The 22,507-nt window shown below is 40.2% G+C and overlaps 1 protein-coding gene across 3 annotated transcripts in view; it reads left to right on the forward strand.

Moving 5' to 3' along the window:
* Positions 1–22,507, forward strand: part of Ash2l (ASH2 like, histone lysine methyltransferase complex subunit) — a 36,086-nt gene that overhangs the window by 5,557 nt on the left and 8,022 nt on the right. For 2 of the 3 annotated variants that reach the window (XM_042679434.1, XM_042679436.1), the window contains exons 4-13: positions 1,672–1,760; positions 2,035–2,129; positions 7,156–7,251; positions 8,836–8,931; positions 9,772–9,847; positions 10,659–10,676; positions 12,078–12,171; positions 13,220–13,437; positions 18,975–19,142; positions 19,394–19,587. In XM_042679434.1, the coding sequence (XP_042535368.1) occupies positions 1,672–1,760; positions 2,035–2,129; positions 7,156–7,251; positions 8,836–8,931; positions 9,772–9,847; positions 10,659–10,676; positions 12,078–12,171; positions 13,220–13,437; positions 18,975–19,142; positions 19,394–19,587 (1,144 nt within the window). The remainder of the gene's footprint in view (positions 1–1,671; positions 1,761–2,034; positions 2,130–7,155; positions 7,252–8,835; positions 8,932–9,771; positions 9,848–10,658; positions 10,677–12,077; positions 12,172–13,219; positions 13,438–18,974; positions 19,143–19,393; positions 19,588–22,507) is intronic. The other variant, XM_042679435.1, reaches the window with a different exon arrangement.

A 22,507-nucleotide genomic window follows, 5' to 3' on the forward strand; every position in this document is an offset into this window, starting at 1 on the left:
CTTTTTTTTTTTGTTGGTCGTGGGGCTTGAACTCTGGGCCTGTGCGCTGTCCCTCAGCTCTTCAGGTCAAGGAGAGCGCTCTACCACTTGAGCTACAGCGCCACTTCCGGTTTTCTGGTCGTTTATTGGAGATAGGAGTCTCACAGTCTCTCCTGCCCGGGCTGGCTTTGAACCGAGATCCTCAGATCTCAGCCTCCTGAGTAGCTAGGATTACAGGCGTGAGCCACCAGCGCCCGGCTCTTTCCTAACTCTTAAACCTAAGTTTACTACTAGGGTCCTGAACTGTAAGGACTAATTATCATCTGTAGACTTCATTTGCTAACAGCAAGTAATGTTTTGTGACTAGTATTATCGTCTCCAATAATTTTTTGTTTTGTTTTTTGGTTGGTCATGGGGCTTGAACTCTGGACCTGGGCACTGTCCCTGGGCTCTTCAGCTCAAGGCAAGTACTGCTTGAGCCACAGCACCACTTCTGGTTTTCAGGTGGTTAATTGGAGATAAGAGTCTCATGGATTTTCTTGCCCGGGCTGGCTTTGAACCACAATCCTCAGTTCTTAGCCTCCTGAGTAGCTTGGATTACAGGCGTGAGTCACTGGCGCCCAGCTTCAATAATTTTTTGTGTCCATGTGTGTTCTGATCCTAGGGCTTGAACTCAGAGGCTATGGGTTGTCCCTACTTATGTGCTCATGGCTATTCCTCTACCACGTGAGCCACAACCCCACGTCCAGCATTTTTGGTGCTTAATTGAAGATAAGAGTCTCACAGACTTTCCTGCCCTGCTGGCTTTAAACCATGATTCTCAGCTCTCAGCTTGTTGAGTAGCTAGGATTATAGGTGTAAGCTACCAGCACACCTGACTTAAACAAATATTACATTTTAAAATTCATATTGTCATACATTCTATCTGCTTTTCCTGATGTGATCAACACTTCCTAGACTACTTTTTCTCCTTGTACAATTGGCCTAAAAGAGATAAATTAACTGAGATAGAATGCCAGTGAAATCCTTCCACATGCTGTATTAGTTACTATGGTGAATAATGTTTTGTTTTTGTGTGTCAGAAAAATCTAGGGATGGAGGCATATGTGGCTGAAGCAATAGAAGGCCTGCCTAGCAAGCATGAAGCCCTAAGTTCAAACTTACAGTTTCTTCTCCTAAGTACTACTCAGGAGGAGAATAAAAAAATTGTTTTGATATGGATAACGTTTTTATGTTTTGAGTATGGTGACAGTTTGGTTTTTTTTTTTTTTTTTTCCAGTCCTGGGGCTTGAACTCAGGGCCTGGGCGCTGTCCCTGAGCTTCTTTTGCTCAAGGCTAGCACTCTACCACTTGAGCCACAGCACCACTTCTGGCTTTTTCTGTTTATGTGGTACTAGGCATGCATAGGCAAGCATTCTACCACTAAGCCACCTTCCCAGCCCTTAATTTCACTTTTACTGAGGAGAAAGGTCCCTGTTGACTTCTTTTTCATAAAAAAGTATAATGTGTTGAGATGAGCATGATGAGGCATGCTTATAGTATCAGCTCTCTGGAGGCTGAGGCAGCAGGATTGTGAGTTCAAGACCAGCCTAGGTTACATTGACACAATATCAAAAAAGAAAAGAAAAGAAGAAAAAAAACAAAATCTGTGTTTTTAGTGGCTTATTAATCTGTAATTTGGCTCATTCACAGATCCTGTCTGCCTTTCATGACCAACTACAGTTTCCATTGCAATGTATGCCATCACAGTGGGAATACCTATTTCCTCCGGAAGCAAGCAAGTAAGAACAATTAGGATATTTCACAAATGACAGTCTACTGAAAAAGACAAAAGCTGTGGGCTTAGTATAATCAAGATACTTTTGTATCTGGTAGGAAGTTAAGTTTGGGTTAACTTGGGGTTTAGCTTGGGATAATTATTGTTGATCCATTTCAGAACAAATAATGATCTCACTTTTGACTACTCTAGAAGTTACTTTGTTTCTCATCTTGTTGTTTTTAACCATGCTGATAGAAATGTATTACAGGGAACGATTTTCTTTTTGTTTTTGATAGATTTAAAGGAAATGTGCCTTAGTGCTTTAGCCAATCTAACATGGCAGTCCCGAACACAGGATGAACATCCAAAAACTATGTTCTCCAAAGATAAGGTAGTATGTAATTAATATAATTACAATTATATTAAAGAATGGGGTGGAACTTCTAAATATATGCTTTAATAACAATAACTTTATCCTTAATTTTTATGCATGAAAGATTATAAATTCATGATTTTCTTGTTTTTAACTTCATATTATTTACTGATTTCCTACAATGTGTTATGTTGCTTAGCTGATAGTATTATATATCCTTAAATTGTTTTGATTTGCCTTATAAAAGCAAGCAGATGTCTATCTCATTACAGTCAGAGCTGAGGCAGACTTCTCAACCTAGTGTAGGCCCTCCCCCTTATTTTGCCAGTCCTGGTGCTTGAACTCAGGGCCTGGGCACTGTCCCTGAGCTTCTCTGTGCTCAAGGCTAACCCTTTACCACTTGAGCCACAGTGCCATTTCCAGCTTTTTCTGAGTAGTTTATTGGAGATAAGAGTCTCATGGACTCTAACCTTGATCTTCAGATCTCAGCTTCCTGAGTAGCTAGGATTACAGGTATGAGCCACTAGTGCCCAGCTGTTTAGCCACTTTTTATAGATATCGCCCTTTGTCAATGGGGAAGAGGCTCAGTCTCCTTTTATTTTGTTTTATTTATTTTTTTTTTTTGTCAGTTGTGGGGCTTGAACTGGGCCTGGGCACTGTCCCTCAACTATTCAGCTCAAGGCTAGCGCTCTACCACTTGAGCCACAGCGCCACTTCCAGCTTTTTCTGTGTATGTGGTACTAAGGAATCGAACCCAGGGCCTCATGCATGTGAGGCAAGCACTCATCACTGAGCCACCTTCCCAACCCCCTCAGTCTTCCTTTATTATCAAAAAAAGTTATCAGCCAGCATTGGTGGCTCACGCCTGTAATCCTAGCTACTCTGAAGGTTGAGATCTGAGGATTACAGTTTGAAGCCAACCAGGGCAGAAAAGTCCCTGTGAGATTCTTATTTCCAATTAGTCACTCAAAATCCTAAAGTGGCACTCTGGCCCAAAGTGGTAAAAGTTGTTGAGCAAAATTGCTCAGGGACAGCACTCAGGCCCTGAGTTCAAGCCCCATGACTGACAAAAAAAAAAAAAAAAATTTAAAACAGTGGGGTTACCAGGCACTGGTGGCTCAAGCCTGTAATCCCAGTTACTCAGGAGGCTTTGATCTGAGGCTTGCAGTTCAAAGCTATCCCAGACAGGAAAATTTGTAAGACTCCAATAAATTACTCAGAAAAAAAAAACAGAAGTGGTGCTGTGGTTCAGGTGGTAGAGTGCTAGTCTTGAGCACAAAAGAGGCTCAGGGACAGCGCCCGGGCCCTGAGTTCAAACCCTAAGACTGGTAAAAATAAAAACAAAAACAAAACAATGAGGTTTGCATTGTTACTTAGCTCCCATTTAAAGTTAAAATAAGTTCTAAAGATTTTCCACTCAATATTACAGTATTTTTTTTTTTCCCACTCATGGGGCTTGAACTCTGGGCCTGGCCCTGTCCTTGCGCTCTTCAGCTCAAGGCTAGCTCTCTACCACTTGAGCCACAGTACCACTTCCAGTTTTTGGGTAGTTTATTGGAAGTTAAAGTCTCACGAACTTTCCTGCCCTGGCTGGCTTTGAACTGCAATCCTCAGATCTGTTTCCTGAGTAGCTAGCCACCAGCGCCTGGCTTACTACAGTATTTTCTATTCTTTAGTTTTTATTAATAGTGATGGTCATGGGGCTTAAACTTGGGGCTTGGGCATTTCCCCTCATCTTTTTCTGCTCAAGGCTAGTGCTTTACCACTTTGAGCCACAGCACCACTTCTAGTTTTCTGGTGGTTATTTGGAGATAAGAGTCTCAGGCTGACTTTGGACCATGATTCTTAGATAATCCTGAGTAGTTGGATTACAGGCATGAGCCACCAGTACCTGGCGAATTTTCTATGCTTGTCAGTGCTAGTTTACCTACAAAATTGAGACATGAACTTGAGCTACCTGTTCTAGGTTCGTGAGGTGTTTTTTTTTTAATTAAAAGAAAAAAAATTTTTTTTTTGGTGCCAGTCCTGGGGCTTGGGCACCATTCCTGAGCTTTTTTGTTTAAGTGCTCTACCACTTGAGCTACAGCTCATTTGGTGCTTTTTTTTTTTCCTGCCATAGCTGACTTTGAGCCTCAATCCTCATATTTCAACCTAAGGAGTTCTAAGGATTACAAGTGTAAGCCATCATCACCCAGCTTGGTTCGTGAGGTTTTGATCAGCAAACAATTACATGTATTGAACTGATTTCATAAGATTATAAGGGAGCTGAACAATTCCCCTTGACTAGATTATGTAGTCATCATTAACTTTGTACTGCAGTGTATTATGTGTTTATGGTGATGCTGGTATAAAGAAAACCACTGTACTGTTAGTTGGTATGAAGTATAGCACATAGTTATGTACAGAATATAATCCTTGGTAATAAATAACTTAATGAGGGTTCAGTGTAGTCTAGCTAGTCTGAAATTCATGTTCCTACTTCAGTTTCTTAAATGCTGGAATTAAGAGTTTGAACTATTACCGGGCTCTGGTTCATAGCTGTAATCCTAGCTACTCAGGAGGCTAAGGTCTGAGGATCACAGTTCAAAGCCAGCCCAAGCAGGAAAGTCCATGAGACTCTTTATCTCCAATTAACTACCAGAAGATCAGAGGTGAAGCTGTAGCTCAAAGTGGTAGACCATTAACCTTGTGCACAAAAGCTCAGGGATAGCAGGCAGGCCCTGAGTTCAAGCCCCATGACCAAAAATGAAAAGTGAATATTATCTTGCCTTGCTTGAACTTTACTTTTTATCATTATTTTAGAGTATAGTCTTCTTTAAAAATAAAAGTTGGTTGCAAAACAGTACATTGTTTAATGTCATGTACAGGCTCATACATTTCATGCTTACTGTGTGTGTGTGTGTGTGTGTGTGTGTGTGTGTGTGTGTGTGTGTGTGTGTGTGTGTGTGTGTGTGTGTGTGTGTGTGTGTGTGTGTGTGTGTGTGTGTGTGTGTGTGTGTGTGTGTGTGTGTGTGTGTGCGCGCTCTGGTACTATAGCTTGAACCTGAGGTCTCATGCTCTTATGTATGCACCTTTCTAGTACACGGATGGTACTATGCCACTTAAACCATGCCTCTAGTCTGACTGCTGGTTAAGTGGAGATAAGGAGTCTCACATACTTTTCTGATTAGGCTGGCTTCAAACCATGATCCTCTGATCTCAGCCTCCTGAGTAGTTAGGTTTGTAAGTATGGGCTAGCCACATCTGGCATTAGCATGTCTCTTGAAGGCCTTGTTTTCTCTTGACTTTTCTTCTTTTATTTCATATTTGTTTCATCGTGGCCCTAGAAGCAATAATACAATTCATAATCATTCATTACTGGGTTTCTGATGCATTGTCCTACAATTGACTGATGGAACCTTATCACTCAGATAGATGAAACTTTTTTATTTTTATTTTTTTTGTCTGTTATGGGGCTTGACCACTATCCCTGAGATTTTTTGCTCAAGGTTAGTATTCTACCACTCTGAGCCACAGCACCACTTCTAGTTTTTTGGTGGTTAATTGGAGATAAGAGTCTCTCAAACTTTGCTGCTCAGGCTGGCTTTGAACTGTGATCTTCAGATGCTCAGCCTCTAAGTAGCTAGGATTATAGACGTGAGCCATCAACACATGCCAAACTTTTTTGGCATGTCTCCATCAGTTGTTTTGAGACCAGATCTCTTTATGTATCTTAGACATAACTAGGAACATATTATCCTCTTGCCTCAGCCTCCCTAATTCTGGGGAAGAGAGAGAGAAATAGAGTGTGTGTGAGTGTGAGTGAGTGAGAGTGTGAGTCAGTGTGTCAGTATTTTTTGTGGAGCTTGAACTCAGAGCCTGGGCACTGTCTCTGAGCTTTTGTGCTCAAGGCTAGTGCTCTACCACTTTGAGCAGCAGCTCCACTTCTGGTTTTCTGGTGGTTAATTGGAGGTACGAGTCACACAAACTTTCCTGCTTGGGCTGGCTTCAAACCATGATCCTCAGTTCTCAGCCTCCTGAGTAGCTAGGATTACAGGCAGGAGCCACTGGTGCCCAGCAACTTGGGGATTTATAGGTGTGTTTGTCACTATGCCAGGATTCCCTGTCAATTTTTAAACTCTTATTTTCTAGGAAAATCAAATATTTCAGGCTTTTGTATTCTCTCTGATTCAACCCCTGTTCATTTTGGTAAAGATTTAGTTTCCAAGGTTGAGAATGTGGTTTAGTGGTAGAGTGCTTGCCTAGCATGCACTGGGTTCAATTCCTCATTACCACATAAATAGAAAAAGCCAGAAGTGGCGCTGTGGTTCAAGTGGTAGAGCACTAATCTTGAGCAAAACTCAGGGACAGTGCCCATGCCCAGGCCCTGAGTTCAAGCCCCAGGACTGGCAAAAAAAGAAAAAGGAAAGAAAAAAATATTTAGTTTCTACAGAGCTAACTCTAGTGGTGTCAGACTTTGGAAGATTCTGTAAAATATGAATGATTTTATGCCAAAAGATCAGCCATATTTTGGACATTTTACATGTTTGGGACATGTAAATCAGGGCTGGAAAGCACCATCAATTAAAGTAGTGGAGATGAAAAAAGGATCCTGGTAATGTGAAATTGGTGAAAGATGACCTAAAAGTATCTTGCTTTTGATTCTGGGTGATCAGCAGTTTTGAGTATTAAGAGCGGTATGATGCAGAATTTCTTCCATTTTAGTTACAAGAAAATTTTGGTGTCTAGAGGATATCCAAAAGATGTTATAAGTAGGGAGAAACAAGAGCTCAGAAAATAGTGATTTATAATTTTCCAGTTGATGCCAAAGACAATGTGACAGTTCTTCCCTCTGATTGTATGAGACACTCTAAGTAGATAAAATTTATATGTCGGTGTTGTTTGCAAGCAATTAAATATTTGTTGAATGATTAAAGTCTAAAGATAGTTTTGTTTTTTTAAATAGATCCTAACAATGTCTTTAAAAATGGGTCTGTTTCTTTTCTTTGTGAGCATAATTTTGAAAGCTACTATGAGTCTTAATGTATTTTATCTTAAAAATTAGGATATTATACCATTTATTGATAAGTATTGGGAGTGCATGACAACCAGACAGAGACCTGGGAAAATGACTTGGCCAAATAACATCGTCAAAACAATGGTAAGTAGACTAAAACTGAGTATACATTTGACATTTAAAAAACCAGTGCTTTTAATAACAATGAAAGTTTAATTAATCTCATTGTAAAATAATTTTCTGACTAAGAAAATGAGCGATTTGATCTTTGAGAGTATTAGATGCAGATCATTCTAAGTTAAGTAGTTTTCAAACAGATTCATTGAGTTGTATATTATATTTAAGTGAACATCATTCTTCTGGCTGGGTGCCAGTGGCTGATGAGCCTGTAATCCTAGCTACTCAGGGGGCTGAGATGTGAGGATTGTCATTTAAACCCAGCCCTGGCAGGAAAGTCTGTGACACTCTTATCTCCAATTAACCACTTAAAAAGCTTTAAGTGGAGTTGTGGTTTACACGTAGAATATTAGCCTTGAGCACAAATACTCAGTGATAGAGCCCAGACCCTGAATTCAAGCCTTAGGGCTGGAACACACACAAAGTGAATATCATTCTCTTCCCTTTAGTTTTATACATTGGAAATCTTGCCCATTGTATTTTTGTCAGTCTTGAGGCTTAAACTCTGGGCCTGGGCACTGTCCCTGAGCTCTTCAGCTCAAGGCTAGTGCTCTGCCACTTGAGCCACAGCCCCACTTTTGGTTTTCGGGTGGTATATTGGAGATAAGAGTCTCACAGACTCTTCTGCCCAGGCAGCCTCCTTAGTATCTAGGATTACAGGCATGAGCTACCAGCACCCGGCTTGTAAGTATAATTTTATATTGAAATTGGAGACCATTTATACTTTTATTTTTGTCAGTCGTGGGACTTAAACTCGGCCTGGGCATATTCCCTCAGCTCTTCAGCTCAAGGCTAGCACTCTACCACTTGAGCCACAGTGCCACTTCCAGTTTTCAGGTGGTATATTGGAGATAAGAGTCTCCTGGGCTTTCCTGCCTGGGCTGGCTTTGAACGGTGATCCTCACATCTCAGCCCCCTGAATACCTAGGATTATAGGTGTGAGCCACTGGTGCTCTGCTGTTTATACTTTTACGAAGACCCAAAACCAAACCAAATTGACTTTATAATTTAAGAGAGGAACTGGGAAGCTGGGCGCCAATGGCTTATGCTTGTAATCCTAGCTACTCAGGAGGCTGATATCTGAGGATCGTGGTTCAAAGCCAGCCTGGGCAGGAAAGTCTTCGAGACTCTTACCTCCAATAAGCCACTCAGAAAAAAATATATATATGAAAATAAAAGAGAGGAACTGGGGAGAAGTTAACAGTAAACTACTAATAGTGCATATTTTTGTGGGATAGAAGACGAGGTGAGTATTATTCTATTTTATCTCTATCATTTATTTATGGTGCTGGTACTGAAGTTTTAAGTAAAGCTCTGTCTCTAAGCCCTTTTGCCCAAGGGTGGTACTTTACTACTTGAGCCACATTTCCACTTCTAGCCTATTGGTGCTTAGAGGTAATAATCTTACAGACTTTTCTGCCCGGGCAGGCTTTGAGCCATGATCCTCAGATCTCAGCCTCCTAAGTAGCTAGGATTACAGACAGGAGCCATCTATGCAATCTCTTAAGTATAACATTTTCATTAATATTAAGATTCTATTTCCCTTTTCAGAGTAAAGAAAGAGATGTTTTCTTGGTAAAGGAACATCCTGATCCAGGGAGTAAAGATCCAGAAGAAGACTACCCCAAATTTGGACTTTTGGATCAGGTAGATTAATTTGCTCCATGTTCTCTTTTTTGTTTAAGCCATTTGAAGATAGAGAATCAGATTTTGTTTACATCTATATGTATACCACTACCCATAAAGTGATATAGTTTACCACATTATGTGCATGTAATAAACAGCAACCTGCTTGGCTATCTTAAATCCTATCTTAAAATAACCAAGGACTACAGGATTGTTCAGCGATATAGCACTTGTGTAGCATATGTAATGAGTCCTGTTCCATCCCTAACACTGCAAGTAAATAAATAACCAAAAGAAAAAAGTGAATGGGACTCCGACTACATAGGGTAGGATTCTATAGGGAGCTGTGTCCATAGGGTTTAACCACTTTAGTTGCCATGTAGCAGTTCCTCCTCCACCCTGGTTGATTGGTTAATTGGTTAATTAAATTACCTGACTTTCCTGTCCACAGGCCACTAGCTGGATTCCTGAAACACACCTCTGGCTAGTTTTGTTTCGTTTTGTTTTGTCCATTGTGGAGCTTGAACTCTGGGCCTGGGTACTGTTCCTGAGCCTTTCAGCCCAAGGCGAGCGTTCTACCACTCGAGCTACAGCTCCACTTCCAGTTTTCTGGTGTTAATTGGAGAGAAGAGTCTCATGGACTTTCTTTGCCCAGGCTGGCTTTGAACTGCCATCCTCAGATGTCAGCCTCCTAAGTAGCTAGGATTACAGGCATGAGCCACTAGCGCCCAGCAACCTCTGGCTAGTTTGAAACTCCTTTAGGATTATCAATGCAATTACAATTTCTCATTATTTTTGATTAATTGCCATACTAATTTGTTTATTTAGTCTCCCTTTTTCTTTGGATATTTTTCCTTCTAGGATCTAAGTAACATAGGTCCTGCGTATGACAACCAAAAACAAAGCAGTACTGTCACTACCAGTGGGAATCTAAATGGTAAGTTTTTCAGTGTGTCATTTTTTAAATATTTTTAAGCTATAATTGTTCCTAAGATTGGACATTCTTTGGGATGACCCATACCTGGATATTTCCTAATATGCTTTATAGTTCAGAATACAGTTTTTATCAGCAAGTCAAGGATTTGGCAGAGGTGAACTTTTGTCACAGCACAGCTTTTTGTTTTTTTGTTTTTAATATTAGTGGTACATACTAACTATACAAGTCAATGGAATTCACTGTGCTATTTCCTTACATGCATATATCATGCATTGATGATGTCTATTCAGCCACAGTTTGGTCTTCAGTAAGACAGAGTTAGTGTAAGACAAGGTACAATTTTAAGATTAAATTTACTGTGTTTATACTCACTCTGATCTGTTTCTTTACAACTAATATTTTAGCTAAGTGTAGTTGCTTTTTATTCTTTCCACAATTCAGCTTCCACAGTTCATTTTCTAATTTTTCTTGCCCTGTATAATTTCTAAAATTTCTTACCCAGTGTACTCATTTGACAGCATTTCTTTATGGAATGGAACACCATCTATGGCATGTTTATTTGTGTTTGGTAACACATTAATAGGGGAATGAATGCTTGTCATTAGTAGTGATAACCTAAGGAAACTAAGGAAAGCTGGGAGGTAGCTAGTCATCTGATACATGGCATCATTAACTTCAAAAGGGAGAGCATCTTAAGTATTTATTATAACATGGGTTGGAAATGTAAGTGTATTGTTTATCTCTTACACCATGTTTTCTTGTGTAATTGTTAAAATTTGACAAATACATGGTGCCACTTCTGTTCCTACAGGTGGAGCCACTTTTGGAGGTGAATTCCTCCTCTGTCTTCTTTCAGCCCCTCAGACTTAAGTATTTTGTGGTTTGGAAAATGCTTTTTTGCTGAGTTGTGGTAGAAGCTAAACCTAAATAATTTTAAAGCCTTGTGAAAGTGGTGGCAATAGCACTTAATATGAATAGTAGTTCAGTTAAATGTTAGTAATTAAAAGCTTGTATGTTGTCATATTCTGCCTAACATGGCCAGCAGTTCCTTTAGGGTCCAGAAATAATTATTTTAAAAAAACTAATAATTTTTGATTGATGATAATGACATTGTAATAGTTTAACATTAAACTTATGAGAAGTAGGAAGTAGGAATCTGGTATGTTTATAAAAGGAAATTCTACATCTACATCTGGTCCTGTGTATGCAGAATATGACCTACCCTCAATGTCTTGATCCTTTTTATTGCAGCAGAAGTGCTGATAATTTCCAAGCTTGCCCAAATTTATATATAGTACTCTATGCAGTTGTTTACATAAAGGTGTTTTCCTGCAGTTCAGGGACATTTTCTGGAAGGAAGGAGAAACAAACCGAGAGGAATGATAGAACTGGAAAAAAACTTCAAAGTACCGATTTCAGACATATACAAGGAAATATTCCTTGTGGCCTTAATATATTGACAATTGTTTTTGTATAAAATATGTAAATTGTTGATTTGTCCTTAATTCCACAAGCCAAATTAGGCTAACCTAAATTTGATGACACTAGCACACTTGTAATAAATGTATTGACAAATGGATGTAGAAGTAAAACTTGACTACTAAAAGAAAACTCCTTTCTTACTTCTGTCATGTAACCATGATGATTATTGGGCAGCACTGGAGAGAAACACCTTTTTAGTACTTCTGTTTCTGTTTTCATGTTTGATGTACTTTTGTCTTGTTGGATATTAAAGTTAAGTGCTTTAGCAGATGCTGTAACTTTATTATGTTTACAAAATACATTGTGTAGTTCAAGCAAGTGAACATGGGCCCAAAGTGAGGACAGTTTCATTATGGATGTTTATATTGGTTTGAGTGGGGCAAAAACGTGTATCCATGCAATTTTTCATTCTTTTTAGCTATGGGTTCTTAGAATCTGAAAGAGGGCAGATGCATTTGTGTCACATCCTTAAATGTACTAATAATTGCAGTTCGTTAAGAAAGGAAAGTTGGAGATTTAACACAGTTATCACTAGTGCTAGATTACATTTGAGGACCCAGTGTGTGGGGCTGTAAGAACTGAGTAGATTACTTTTAGAACCAGGGTAAAATCTAGTCTGCTTTCAGAAGGAAACTCTCCTGTGGTGTTACACAAATGCACATTGGGTGTATTAGTCCCCATGGAATTGCAGTATCCATGTGGTGCTTCCATTACAACTCAATGAAAGTCATCTGCCTTCTCTTCAAAGGGGGAATTGCAGCAGGAAGCAGTGGAAAAGGAAGAGGAGCTAAGCGCAAACAGCAGGATGGAGGGACCACAGGGACCACCAAGAAGGCCCGGAGGTGGGGAGAAATGCACCCCACTTATCCCCATTTGCTTATTTGATGCTGGCAAAGTCCACTACAGGAGAAAGAACCATATTCTTCAGTAATTAAGTGTCTGAGGCTAAAAAGTAAAAAGCATGTTACCAGACCAGCTGCTTATCCATATTTTCAAAGCCTTGAGCCAAGGGGCAGAACAAGCCCAGTATAAGTATTCTGTTTTATATACTTGTTACCACTAAAACAGAATCCAGGGCAGAATCCTCTGGTGATAAGTCTGGGTTTATATAAAGTTCCTTTATCTTCTCTCCTTACCCTAGGCTTGAACTCTGGGCCTGGCTACTGACCCTGAGTTGCTATTGCTCGAGGTACCATTCCCTATTGTTTCTGTGATTAATTGGACATAAGAGTCCCAAGGACTTTCTGCCTGGGCTGGCTCCCAACCATGATCCTCAGATCTCGCCTCTTGAATAGCTAGGATTATAGGTATGAGCCACCAGCCCATAGAGGCTAACTTATCTTTCTCAAATTAAGTTCCCTTATCTTGAGAAAGGATAGATGGGGACAAGAGAGTGAAGCTAACTGAATGTTAGCTCATTAACTTGTCATGCCTTTTCCTTTCCCTTTGTCTAATACTGAAGTGATGAAATGCAGGTCACTTATTTTGACTGGCAAACAGGTAATAAGTGCTCATATCTGTGAGTTTATGTTCATTGATTTATATAATAAATATACTAAAGAAAATTACCTTCAGCCCTTGTTCCTCTTCTCCTCTGATAAGTACTGGCTGTTTGTGCTTAAGGACGATCAGTAGTGACCCTTCTTTGACAAGTTACTGGTCAGTCCCTATAAAGTATGATTACATTTCACCGAAACTGCTTTGCAAAGTAAAGTAATCCCTTGCATTTCACCTGTTTGGACTGCAGAGGGCAGGATGATCTTTTAAGAAGTATTTAAGAAGTTGCATGGTTTCCAACTGAAATCTAATAAATCAAGCCTTTCTTACAAATTAGAAGTAGAGGTTACTATAACTAGAAGGGTATTTTAAATTATTTTGGTTTTTTTTCAGTGACCCTTTGTTTTCTGCTCAGCGTCTTCCCCCTCATGGATACCCCTTGGAACACCCATTCAATAAAGATGGCTATCGGTATATTCTAGCTGAACCTGATCCCCATGCTCCTGATCCTGAGAAGCTTGAGCTTGATTGCTGGGCAGGAAAACCTATTCCTGGAGATCTCTACAGAGCTTGCTTGTATGAACGAGTTTTGTTAGCTCTACATGATCGAGGTATGGAAGGTGGTATTAGTATTAGTATGTATTTCAGGGTTACTTTGACCTGCTATATCAGCTTTGTCCAATCTAGGCTGAAAAATATATCTTAGTCTGTTATTTCTGCCCCAGCTTGTCATCTCTAACTAGACTTGAGCAGAATATGTAAGAGATCATTTTTGCTTCCCCACAAGTTTTAGCCATGTTATGTACATTTTATGCATGGTTTTTTTTGTTATTGTTTCTGTGCCCATCCTAAGACTTGATCTCAGGGCCTAGGTGCTGTCTTTGAGCTCAAAAGCATAGGGACAGGGGCATGGAAGTGGCTCAGTAGTAGAATACTTGTCTTGCATGCATAAGGCCCTGGCTTCAATTCTTCAGCACCACATAAGCAGAAAAAGCCGGAAGTGATACTATGGCTCAAGTGGTAGAGCACTAGCATTGAGCTGAAGAGCTGTGGGACAGCGCCCAGGCCCAGAGTTCAGGCCCCATGACCAACCAAAAAAAAAAAAAATGCATAGGGATAGTGCTCAGGCCTGGAGTTCAGCCCCAGGACCAACACATAAGAAAACCCAAAAAATGGACTGGGCATGTAGCTTAATGGTAGAGTGCTTGTCTTGGGTTCAGTTTCTTGGTACCACATAAACAAAAACAAACAACAATGAAAAAGAAGGCAGAAAAGTCTGAGAGACTCTTATCTCCAATTAACCACCAGAAAACTGGTAATGGTGGCTGTGGCTCAGAGTGGTAGAGTGTTAGCTTTGAGTTAAAGAGCTGAAGGACAGTGCCCAGGCCCAGAGTTCAAGCCTCAAGATGGACAAAAAACAAAACCTATTTTGGTGGTATGTCTCAAGTGGTAGAACATTTGCCTAGCAATATCAAAGTCTTGAGTTCAAACCCCCGTACCATAAAACAAAGCAATAACATTTTTATTTATTTATTTATTTTATTTATTTTTTTTGGTCAGCTGTGGGGCTTGAACTCTGGGCCTGGGCGCTGTCCCTCAGCTCTTCAGCTCTACCACTTGAGCTACAGCGCCACTTCCGGTTTTCTAGTGGTTTATTGGAGATAGGAGTCTCACGGTCTCTCCTGCCTGGGCTGGCTTTGAACCGCGATCCTCAGATCTCAGCCTCCTGAGTAGCTAGGATTACAGGCGTGAGCCACCAGCGCCCAGCTAACATTTTTATTTTTGAAGTACTATGGGTTGAACTCAGGATACTGTGCTCTCTAACGCTAAAGGCCAGCACTCTAGAACTTGAACCACACCTCCAGTTTGGACTTTCTGCTGGTTAATTGGAGATAAGAGCCTCGATTTTGTTCTGCCCTGGCTAGCTTTAAACTACAATTCTCATATTTCAGCCTCTTGAGTAACTAGGATATCATAGGCATGAGCCCACTTTTTTTTTTTTTTTTAATTTAATTTTATTTTATTTGAGAACATACTGTACAGAGGGGTTACAATTACATGGGCAGGATCATGCATACATTTCTTACCAAGCATTGCAGCCTCCTCCTTTGTTTACCCTTCACCTCCCTTCCCAGCCTCCCCCCTCCCCCCCACCCAATCCTTCCCCCCTCCCCCCCCCCCACACCGACATTGTAAAGCTCTTTTTTGACATGACATTTTGTACTTCTCATTGTTGCAACAGGTCCATCTGAATCCTTAAACGACTTGTTTGTCCCCATCTCCTCCACAAGTTATGCTGACATCAAATATAGTGAAAGCGGGGGTTACACTGTGGGGGAGGGACATACAAAGCAACAAAGAAATAATCTTATAAATGCGTTAGAAACACATGCATGAAAGAAAAAAAAACATTAAGATACATAATTAATGGTTTGTTTTCCTAACATCACATTATCTGGCATGAGCCCACTTTATATAGATTTTACTTTTTTTTTTTTTGGTCGGTTGTGGATCTTGAACTCTGGGCCTGAGCAGCTATCCCTCAGCTTTTCAGCTCAAGGTAGGCGCTGTGCCATTTGAGCCACAGGGCCACTTCCATTGTTAATTGGAGATAAGAGTCCACGGACTTTTCCTGCCTGGTCTGGCTTTGAACTGCGATCCTCAGATCTTAGCCTCCTAAGTAGCTAAGATTACAGGCATGAGCCACCAAGGCCTGGCTTGGATTTTACATTTTAAACTCATAGTGAAGTTAGAAAAATAATGAAATTCATCTCATCAAGCTTCTCCTAATGATAGTATCTTATACAATCACAATAGTTAATAAAAACTAGGAAATTAACATTGGTAAATGTTCTTTTTTTTGGGGGGGGGGGGAGCTTGAACTCAACCTGAGCGCTATCCCTCAGCTCTTCAGCTCAAGGCTAGCCCTCTACCACTTGAGCTACAGCTCCACTTCGGTTTTCTGGTGGTTTATTGGAGATAAGAGTTTCACAGACTTTGCTGCCTGGGCTGGCTTGAACCATGATCCTCAGATCTCAGCCTCCTGAGTAGCTAGGATTACATGCGTGAGCCATTAGCGCCCGGCTGGTAAATGTTCTTAAATTAGCGAATACTAAAGCTTAAATATCTTTAATCTGAAAATCCAAAATGTTCATAAATATAAAATCTTTTGAGTGTCAATATGGTTCTCAGAATTTTTAGAACTGGGCGCCAGTGACTCACACCTATAGTCCTATAGCTACTCAGGGACTGAGATCTAAAGTATTGAGGTACTCAGCTAGCCAAGGCAGAAAAGTCTGGGAGACTTCTGTTTCCAAAATAACCAGCAATACTTTGGTTTCTCTTCAGATCGTATAAATCTTTTACCTTTTATCAAAATAACCAGCAAAAAGCCAAACTGGAGGCATGGCTCTACTAATAGCCTGACAACAGAGTGAGCTTAAGGCCCTGAGTTCAAGCCCCAGTACTGGAAGAGGGACACTTCTGATCCCAAGTATTTTACATAAGGGATACTCAACCAGTATTAATTAATGACCTTACTTAAATTTCACCAGATTTTCCACTAACATTTTTCATTAAGATCCCTCATTGCCAGCTATTTCTTCTTAGTTTATTGTAGTCTTTGAGATCTTCAGTAGTTTCTCAACTATATGTTCCATGACCATGGTACTCTTTTTGTGTATTAATTATATTATTTGTCAGAATTTATTCAGTAACCATTTGATGCTTTCTCATGATTAGATGGTAAGACTAGCATAGAAATGATTCCTTCTGGGGCTGGGAAGGTGGCTCAGTGGTAGAGCGCTTGCCTTGCATGCCTGAGGCCCTGGGTTCGATTCCTCAGCACCACATAAGCAAAAAGAAAAAAACCCGGAAGTGGCGCTGTGGCTCAAGTGGTAGAGTGCTAGCCTTGAGCTGAAGAGCTGAGGGACAGTGCCCAGGCCCAGAGTTCAGGCCCCACAACCGGACCCAAAAAAAAAAAAGAGATTCCTTCTTCTGTTTTTTTTTTTTGGGGGGGGGGGAGAGTTGTGGGGTTTTCTTTGGTCATGGGGCTTGAACTCTGGGCCTGAGCGCTGTCCCTTAGCTCTTCAGCTCAAAGCTAGTGCTCTACCTACCACTTGAGCCACAACGCCACTTCCAGTTTTCTGGTGGTTTATTGGAGTTAAGAGTTTCATAGCCTTTTCTACCCGGGCTGGCTGTGAACCGGGCTGACTTTGAACCACAGTCCTCAGATCTCAGCCTCCTGAGTAGCTAGGATTACAGGCATGAGCCACTGGCGCCGTGTGTGTGTGTGTGTGTGTGTGTGTGTGTGTGTGTGTGTGTGTGTGTGTGTGTGTGTGTGTCTGTGTGTCTGTGTGTCTGTGTGTGTGTCTGTGTGTCTGTGTCTGTGTGTGTGTCTGTGTGTGTGTGTGTCTGTATGTCTGTGTGTGTGTCTGTGTGTGTGTGTCTGTATGTCTGTGTGTGTGTTAAATGATTCCTTCTTGCTCCATCATCTCATGAAGTTATAATATTGGTATGTCTTTTGGTTATACTGGCTGTAGTGATTGAATTTAGGGTGCCCTGATGGCTTCTCTACTATAAAGTTTCTGTCATTGCCTTTGTAGTTAATAAACTTCTTAGGGAAAATACTTGGGGACTATCCTGTCTTTCCATAAAATTATGTTCACTGACTAGCACGTAGTTACCACTGTGATGCTTGCCTTTGATTTTTCTGTTTCTTTCCTAACTTCATTTATTTGATTATATTGGTAGGGACTTATAGATATTTATTTTCTTATAGATATTTATTTTCTCGAATTAATTTTTTGTTTAAATTATTCAAGTTTTGACTATTTGGAGTCTCTTCAATTGACACTTATGTTAATCCCTTTTTTTTTTAAAGTATTTTCTTACATTCTAATATCATACATATCTGGCTTATCTTGAGTTTTTCTTTTCTTTTTTTTTTGTTGTCATTTGTGGGGTTTGAACTCTGGGCCTGGGTACTATGCCTGAGCTCTTCAGCTCAAGGCAAGCACTGTACCACTTGAGCTAGCAGGCCATTTCTGGTTTTCTGGTGGTTAATTAGAAGATTCTCATGGACTTTCCTACCCCGGCTGGCTTTGAACCGTGATCCTCAGATCTCAGCTTCCTGAGTAGCTAGGATTACAGGCGTGAGTGACCTTGCCTGGTAGATTGTCTTAGTCTGTTCTTAATCTGTAACTGATTCTCCATCTTCTGTACTTTCTTGATTTGAATGCTTTTGAAGGGTACAAGCTAACTATTTTATTGAACAATCTTCAGTTTAGTTTTATCTAGTTCTCATGATTCAGATTCTCATAGGAGTGAGCTATGTTCTTCATCATAGTTAGGACCACAAATAGAGATAGCCCACATTAACTGCCCTCCACAATTTTAAGTCTGTCGTGATTTTACGGTGAAAATTAGATTTTCTTCTCTCTCTCTCTCTCTCTGTCTCTCTCTCTCTCTTTCTATCTCTCTGTCTCTTTTTAAATTTCTTTGCAGTGCTGAGTAGTAACCCTCTCTGGCCTTGTTTATGCTAGATAAGCACTCTACCACTAAGCTACATTCAGGCTTCAAAAGCTTAATATTTTGCTGGGCACTGGTGGCTCATGCCTATAGTCCTAGCTACTCAGGAGACTGAGATTTGAGGATCACAGTTCAAACTACGACAACAGGAAACTCTGTGAGACTCTTATCTCCAATTAAATCACAGAAAAAGCCCAGAAGTAGTGCTCTGACTCAAGTGGTAGAGTGCTAGCTTTGAGCAAAAAGAACTCAGGGACAGTGCTCAGGCCCAGAGTTCAAACCTCAGGACAGGCAAACAAACAATGAAAAAGTTTAACATTTTAAAGAATAGTTAAGTCAGGTCAGCATCTAAGCATATAACTGGTTTGTTTTAGGGACTATGCAGTATAATTTTAATTTGTCATCTTAAATATAATTATATTTAGGAAAACTAGATGTCCTGTTTCTTTTTCCTTCCTATCTGTTTTGTCGGTATCTTATGTTATAAATTTAAGACTCCTGAACTAAAGATTTAAGCACCTGACCTAGTATTTCTCACTTTTCATGCTAGTGTAAGGGACTCATGTCTCAAAGTACCTCAAATAAGCTTCAGGCCTCTGTTTTCTTCTCTACACTGCAGCTCCCCAGTTAAAGATCTCTGATGATCGGCTGACTGTGGTTGGAGAGAAAGGTTACTCCATGGTGCGGGCCTCTCACGGGGTTCGGAAAGGTGCCTGGTACTTTGAAATTACTGTGGATGAGATGCCGCCAGACACTGCTGCCAGACTGGGTTGGTCCCAGCCCTTAGGTAAGCTAACATTACAGTAAAGAGATTTAGGCCCAGGTCTTCCTGCCAAGACAAGATGATAGATTACTAAATAATTGGCATGAAGTTCAGTTCCTAAATGTTTGTCTACTTTATAATGCCTTGAATACATGTAGGAAATTCACAAAATTGACCCCCCCAAAAAAAACTGAAAAGGGTTGAATCTATTTCCTTTAGCAAACCAAAGTTGACTTATAATCCTCTGACTTTCCTATGTCTTTTTATTGGGACAGGTAACCTTCAAGCTCCCTTAGGTTATGATAAATTTAGCTATTCCTGGCGGAGCAAAAAGGGCACCAAGTTCCACCAGTCTATTGGCAAACACTACTCTTCTGGTTATGGGCAGGGAGACGTCCTGGGATTTTATATCAATCTTCCTGAAGACACAGAGACAGCCAAGTCGCTGCCAGATACTTACAAAGATAAGGTGAGCTCATCCTCTCCCAATGGGTTTCCTGTCTTTGAAGACCTGTGGCAGCCAGAGCCTGTAGCTGTGGCCTTGTGCTGTCTTGATACTGATGCACAGTTTACATCCCTTGCCCCAATACTTTATTATTAATATTCTCAGACAAGGTTGAAACAATTTAGCCAGTGCCTAAATACTCATCACCTACATTCTACCATTGGTGTGTTAGCCATTCATTTTTGAACACACTTCTCCCTAGGTATATAAGGATATAAATCATTAGCTAAATGCAGTGTATGTTTGTTTTAGTTTTTCCCTTGGTATAAGATTTATTTAAAATGAAACAAGACAGATTTTAAGTGAATATTCTTAGTTTTGAGATTGATCTAAACTCCTATCAAGTTGTATACCTTTTTTTTTTTTTTGTGATAGTCTTAGGACTTGAACTCAAGGCCTGGGCTCTGTCGCTGTGCTTCTTTTGCTCAAGACTAGTGCTATACTAGTTGAGCCACAGCTCTACTTCTAGCTTTTTTGGTAGTTTTTCGAGACTCTTCACAATTTCTCTTGCCCAGATGGGCAAGAGAACTGTAGTCCTCAGATCTTAGCTTCCTGAGTAGCTAGGATTACAGGTGTGAGCCACTGACACCAGGCTGATGTATAATATGGGACCAGAATGATTCATGTTGGCCTTTTCTTGTAAGTCTCCATCCTTATCCCTAGCCTCATAGATGCAACCACTATTTTAATTTTTCTGCTGTACTTTAGTTCTTGCCTGTTTTTTACTTACACTAATACACTAATGGTCTTATAGTACATAATCCTTGGTATTGGGCTTTTATAATTTGGCATAATATTTAGTGATTTATGTTGTTGTATTTATAGTGTTGTATATGTCTTGTGGTTCCTGCTTACTACAGGGTAAAGTACCCATTGCATGATTGTAGCATGGCATACTTTCTGTTTTCTTACTGTCCATACTTAGGCTGTTGTAAATTTGAGAATATTATAAGGATGCTGTAAACATTTTTACACATCTTTTTAAAAATTAATATGTAATTATACAAAGCAATTTCAGTTGTGTAGTTCAGGTTGCATCTTGATCAATGTCACCCTTTCTGTTATTCTCCTCAATTTTTCCCCTCCCATTCTTACCCTCAAGTAGTTCAGTTTTTACATTGAATATCATGACAGCTTTATTTTACCCTTCTTCACTCCTTTTGTCTGCCCCCTTCCTTACCTGCCTCCCCAACATTTTTCTACCTCCTGGTATTTCTTTTGTTAAACAGTTAGTTGTTCAGAAGAGTTACACCATTGGACTCCTCTTTTTCTAGGTATACCATCCTTTAGTCAGTTTGGTTGTATATTACATAGAGCCCTGTTTGTGATAGTTACCTATATGTTTAGTTTTATAAGAAATTACCAAGTAACCAGATGCCTGTAATTCTAGCCTCTTTGAAGACTGAAATCTGAGGATCCTGGTTGGAGTCCAGTGTAGGACTGGCTAAAAAGCCAGAAGTAGAATTATGGCTTGAGTGGTAGAATACCACCTAAAAAAAATCTAAGGGATGATACCAAGGCCTTGAGTTCAAGTCCTAGTACAAAAAAAAGAGAATGGATCAAAGGAAGAAACAATGAGGGAGGGAGTTAAATTACCACTTGAGAAGTATTGTTCATTGTCTGGGAACATAAATTTAGTTGTTTTGATGTGTGTGTGTATAATAGTGTTTCATTGTGGCTTAAATTAGCACTTCTTTGCTAGCTAAAGATATTGAACATTTTATTGTATCTTTTAAGTAGCTGTACAAAAAGACAACCATTTAATAAAGCAGCCTGACAGACTGAACATTTTTCATGATTTTTTTATGTGTATGCTTGTCCTGGGACTTGAGCTCAGGATCTAGACACTGTCCCTCAGCTTTTGTGCTCAAGGCTAATGCTCTTCCACTTTGCACCACACTGCCATTTCCAGCTTTTTGGTAGTTAATTGGAGACAAGAGTCTCATGGGCTTTTCTGTCCTGGCTGGCTTTGAATGGTCATGGCAATACAATAATCCCTCACTCCAGTGATAGATGGAAATTCCTGAAGTAGCCGTGTTATATAATCAACCCTCATTATATCACTGTTCACTTATTGCTACTTCGCGCATTTTTACCTATCATGGAGTTCTCTGGAGTGTGCTAGGTGTGCTAGGTGAGGGATCGCTATTTACATATTGTTTAGAAAAACCCCATGACACAGTGAAGCTGCAATACTGAGCCACAATATAGTGAGGGTCAGCTGTTCTTCGTTCTCAGCTTCCTGAGTTAGCTAGGAATCCAGGCCACCAACCTGGTCTATTTTTCATGCTCTTATCTACCTGTCTTTTCTAAAATCTCTGCATTTTACTTCTTTTTTAATTGGATTATCTCATTGTTTATTTTACAGGTATTTTATCCTAGTCTGTGATTGTCTGTACTTTTCTTTTTCTTTTTTTCAGTATTGGGTACTGAATTTAGAACCTTGAGCATGCTCAGTAAGCATTACCACTAAGTCATTCTCCAACTGTATTCCTTTTTCTTTTTGCCGGTCATGCAGCCTGAACTCTGGGCCTGGGCGCTGTCCCTCAGCTCTTCAGCTCAAGGCTAGTGCTGTACCACTTGAGCCACAGTACCCCTTCCAGCTTTTTCTGTTTATATAGAACTGAGGAATTGAACCCAGGGTTTCATGCATGCTAGGTAAGCTCTCTACCACTGAGCCATATTCCCAGCCCCAGAAGATACAGTTTTATAGGTCAGGTATTCATTACCCGGTACAGTGTCATCCCTTTCTTCCCTTTTCCTCAGTTTTCCTCTCCCTGTCCTTGCCCACAAATTGCATAGTTCATTTTCAACATAGTGTCTACTGAGTACCCTGGCTACATTTGTTCACCCTTCTGCCCTCCATTTCTGCGCCCCTTTTGTC

Source organism: Dipodomys spectabilis, unplaced genomic scaffold, assembly GCF_019054845.1.
Source record: "Dipodomys spectabilis isolate Male_0828 unplaced genomic scaffold, ASM1905484v1 ptg000052l, whole genome shotgun sequence".
In the NCBI taxonomy this organism is placed as follows: domain Eukaryota; kingdom Metazoa; phylum Chordata; class Mammalia; order Rodentia; family Heteromyidae; genus Dipodomys; species Dipodomys spectabilis.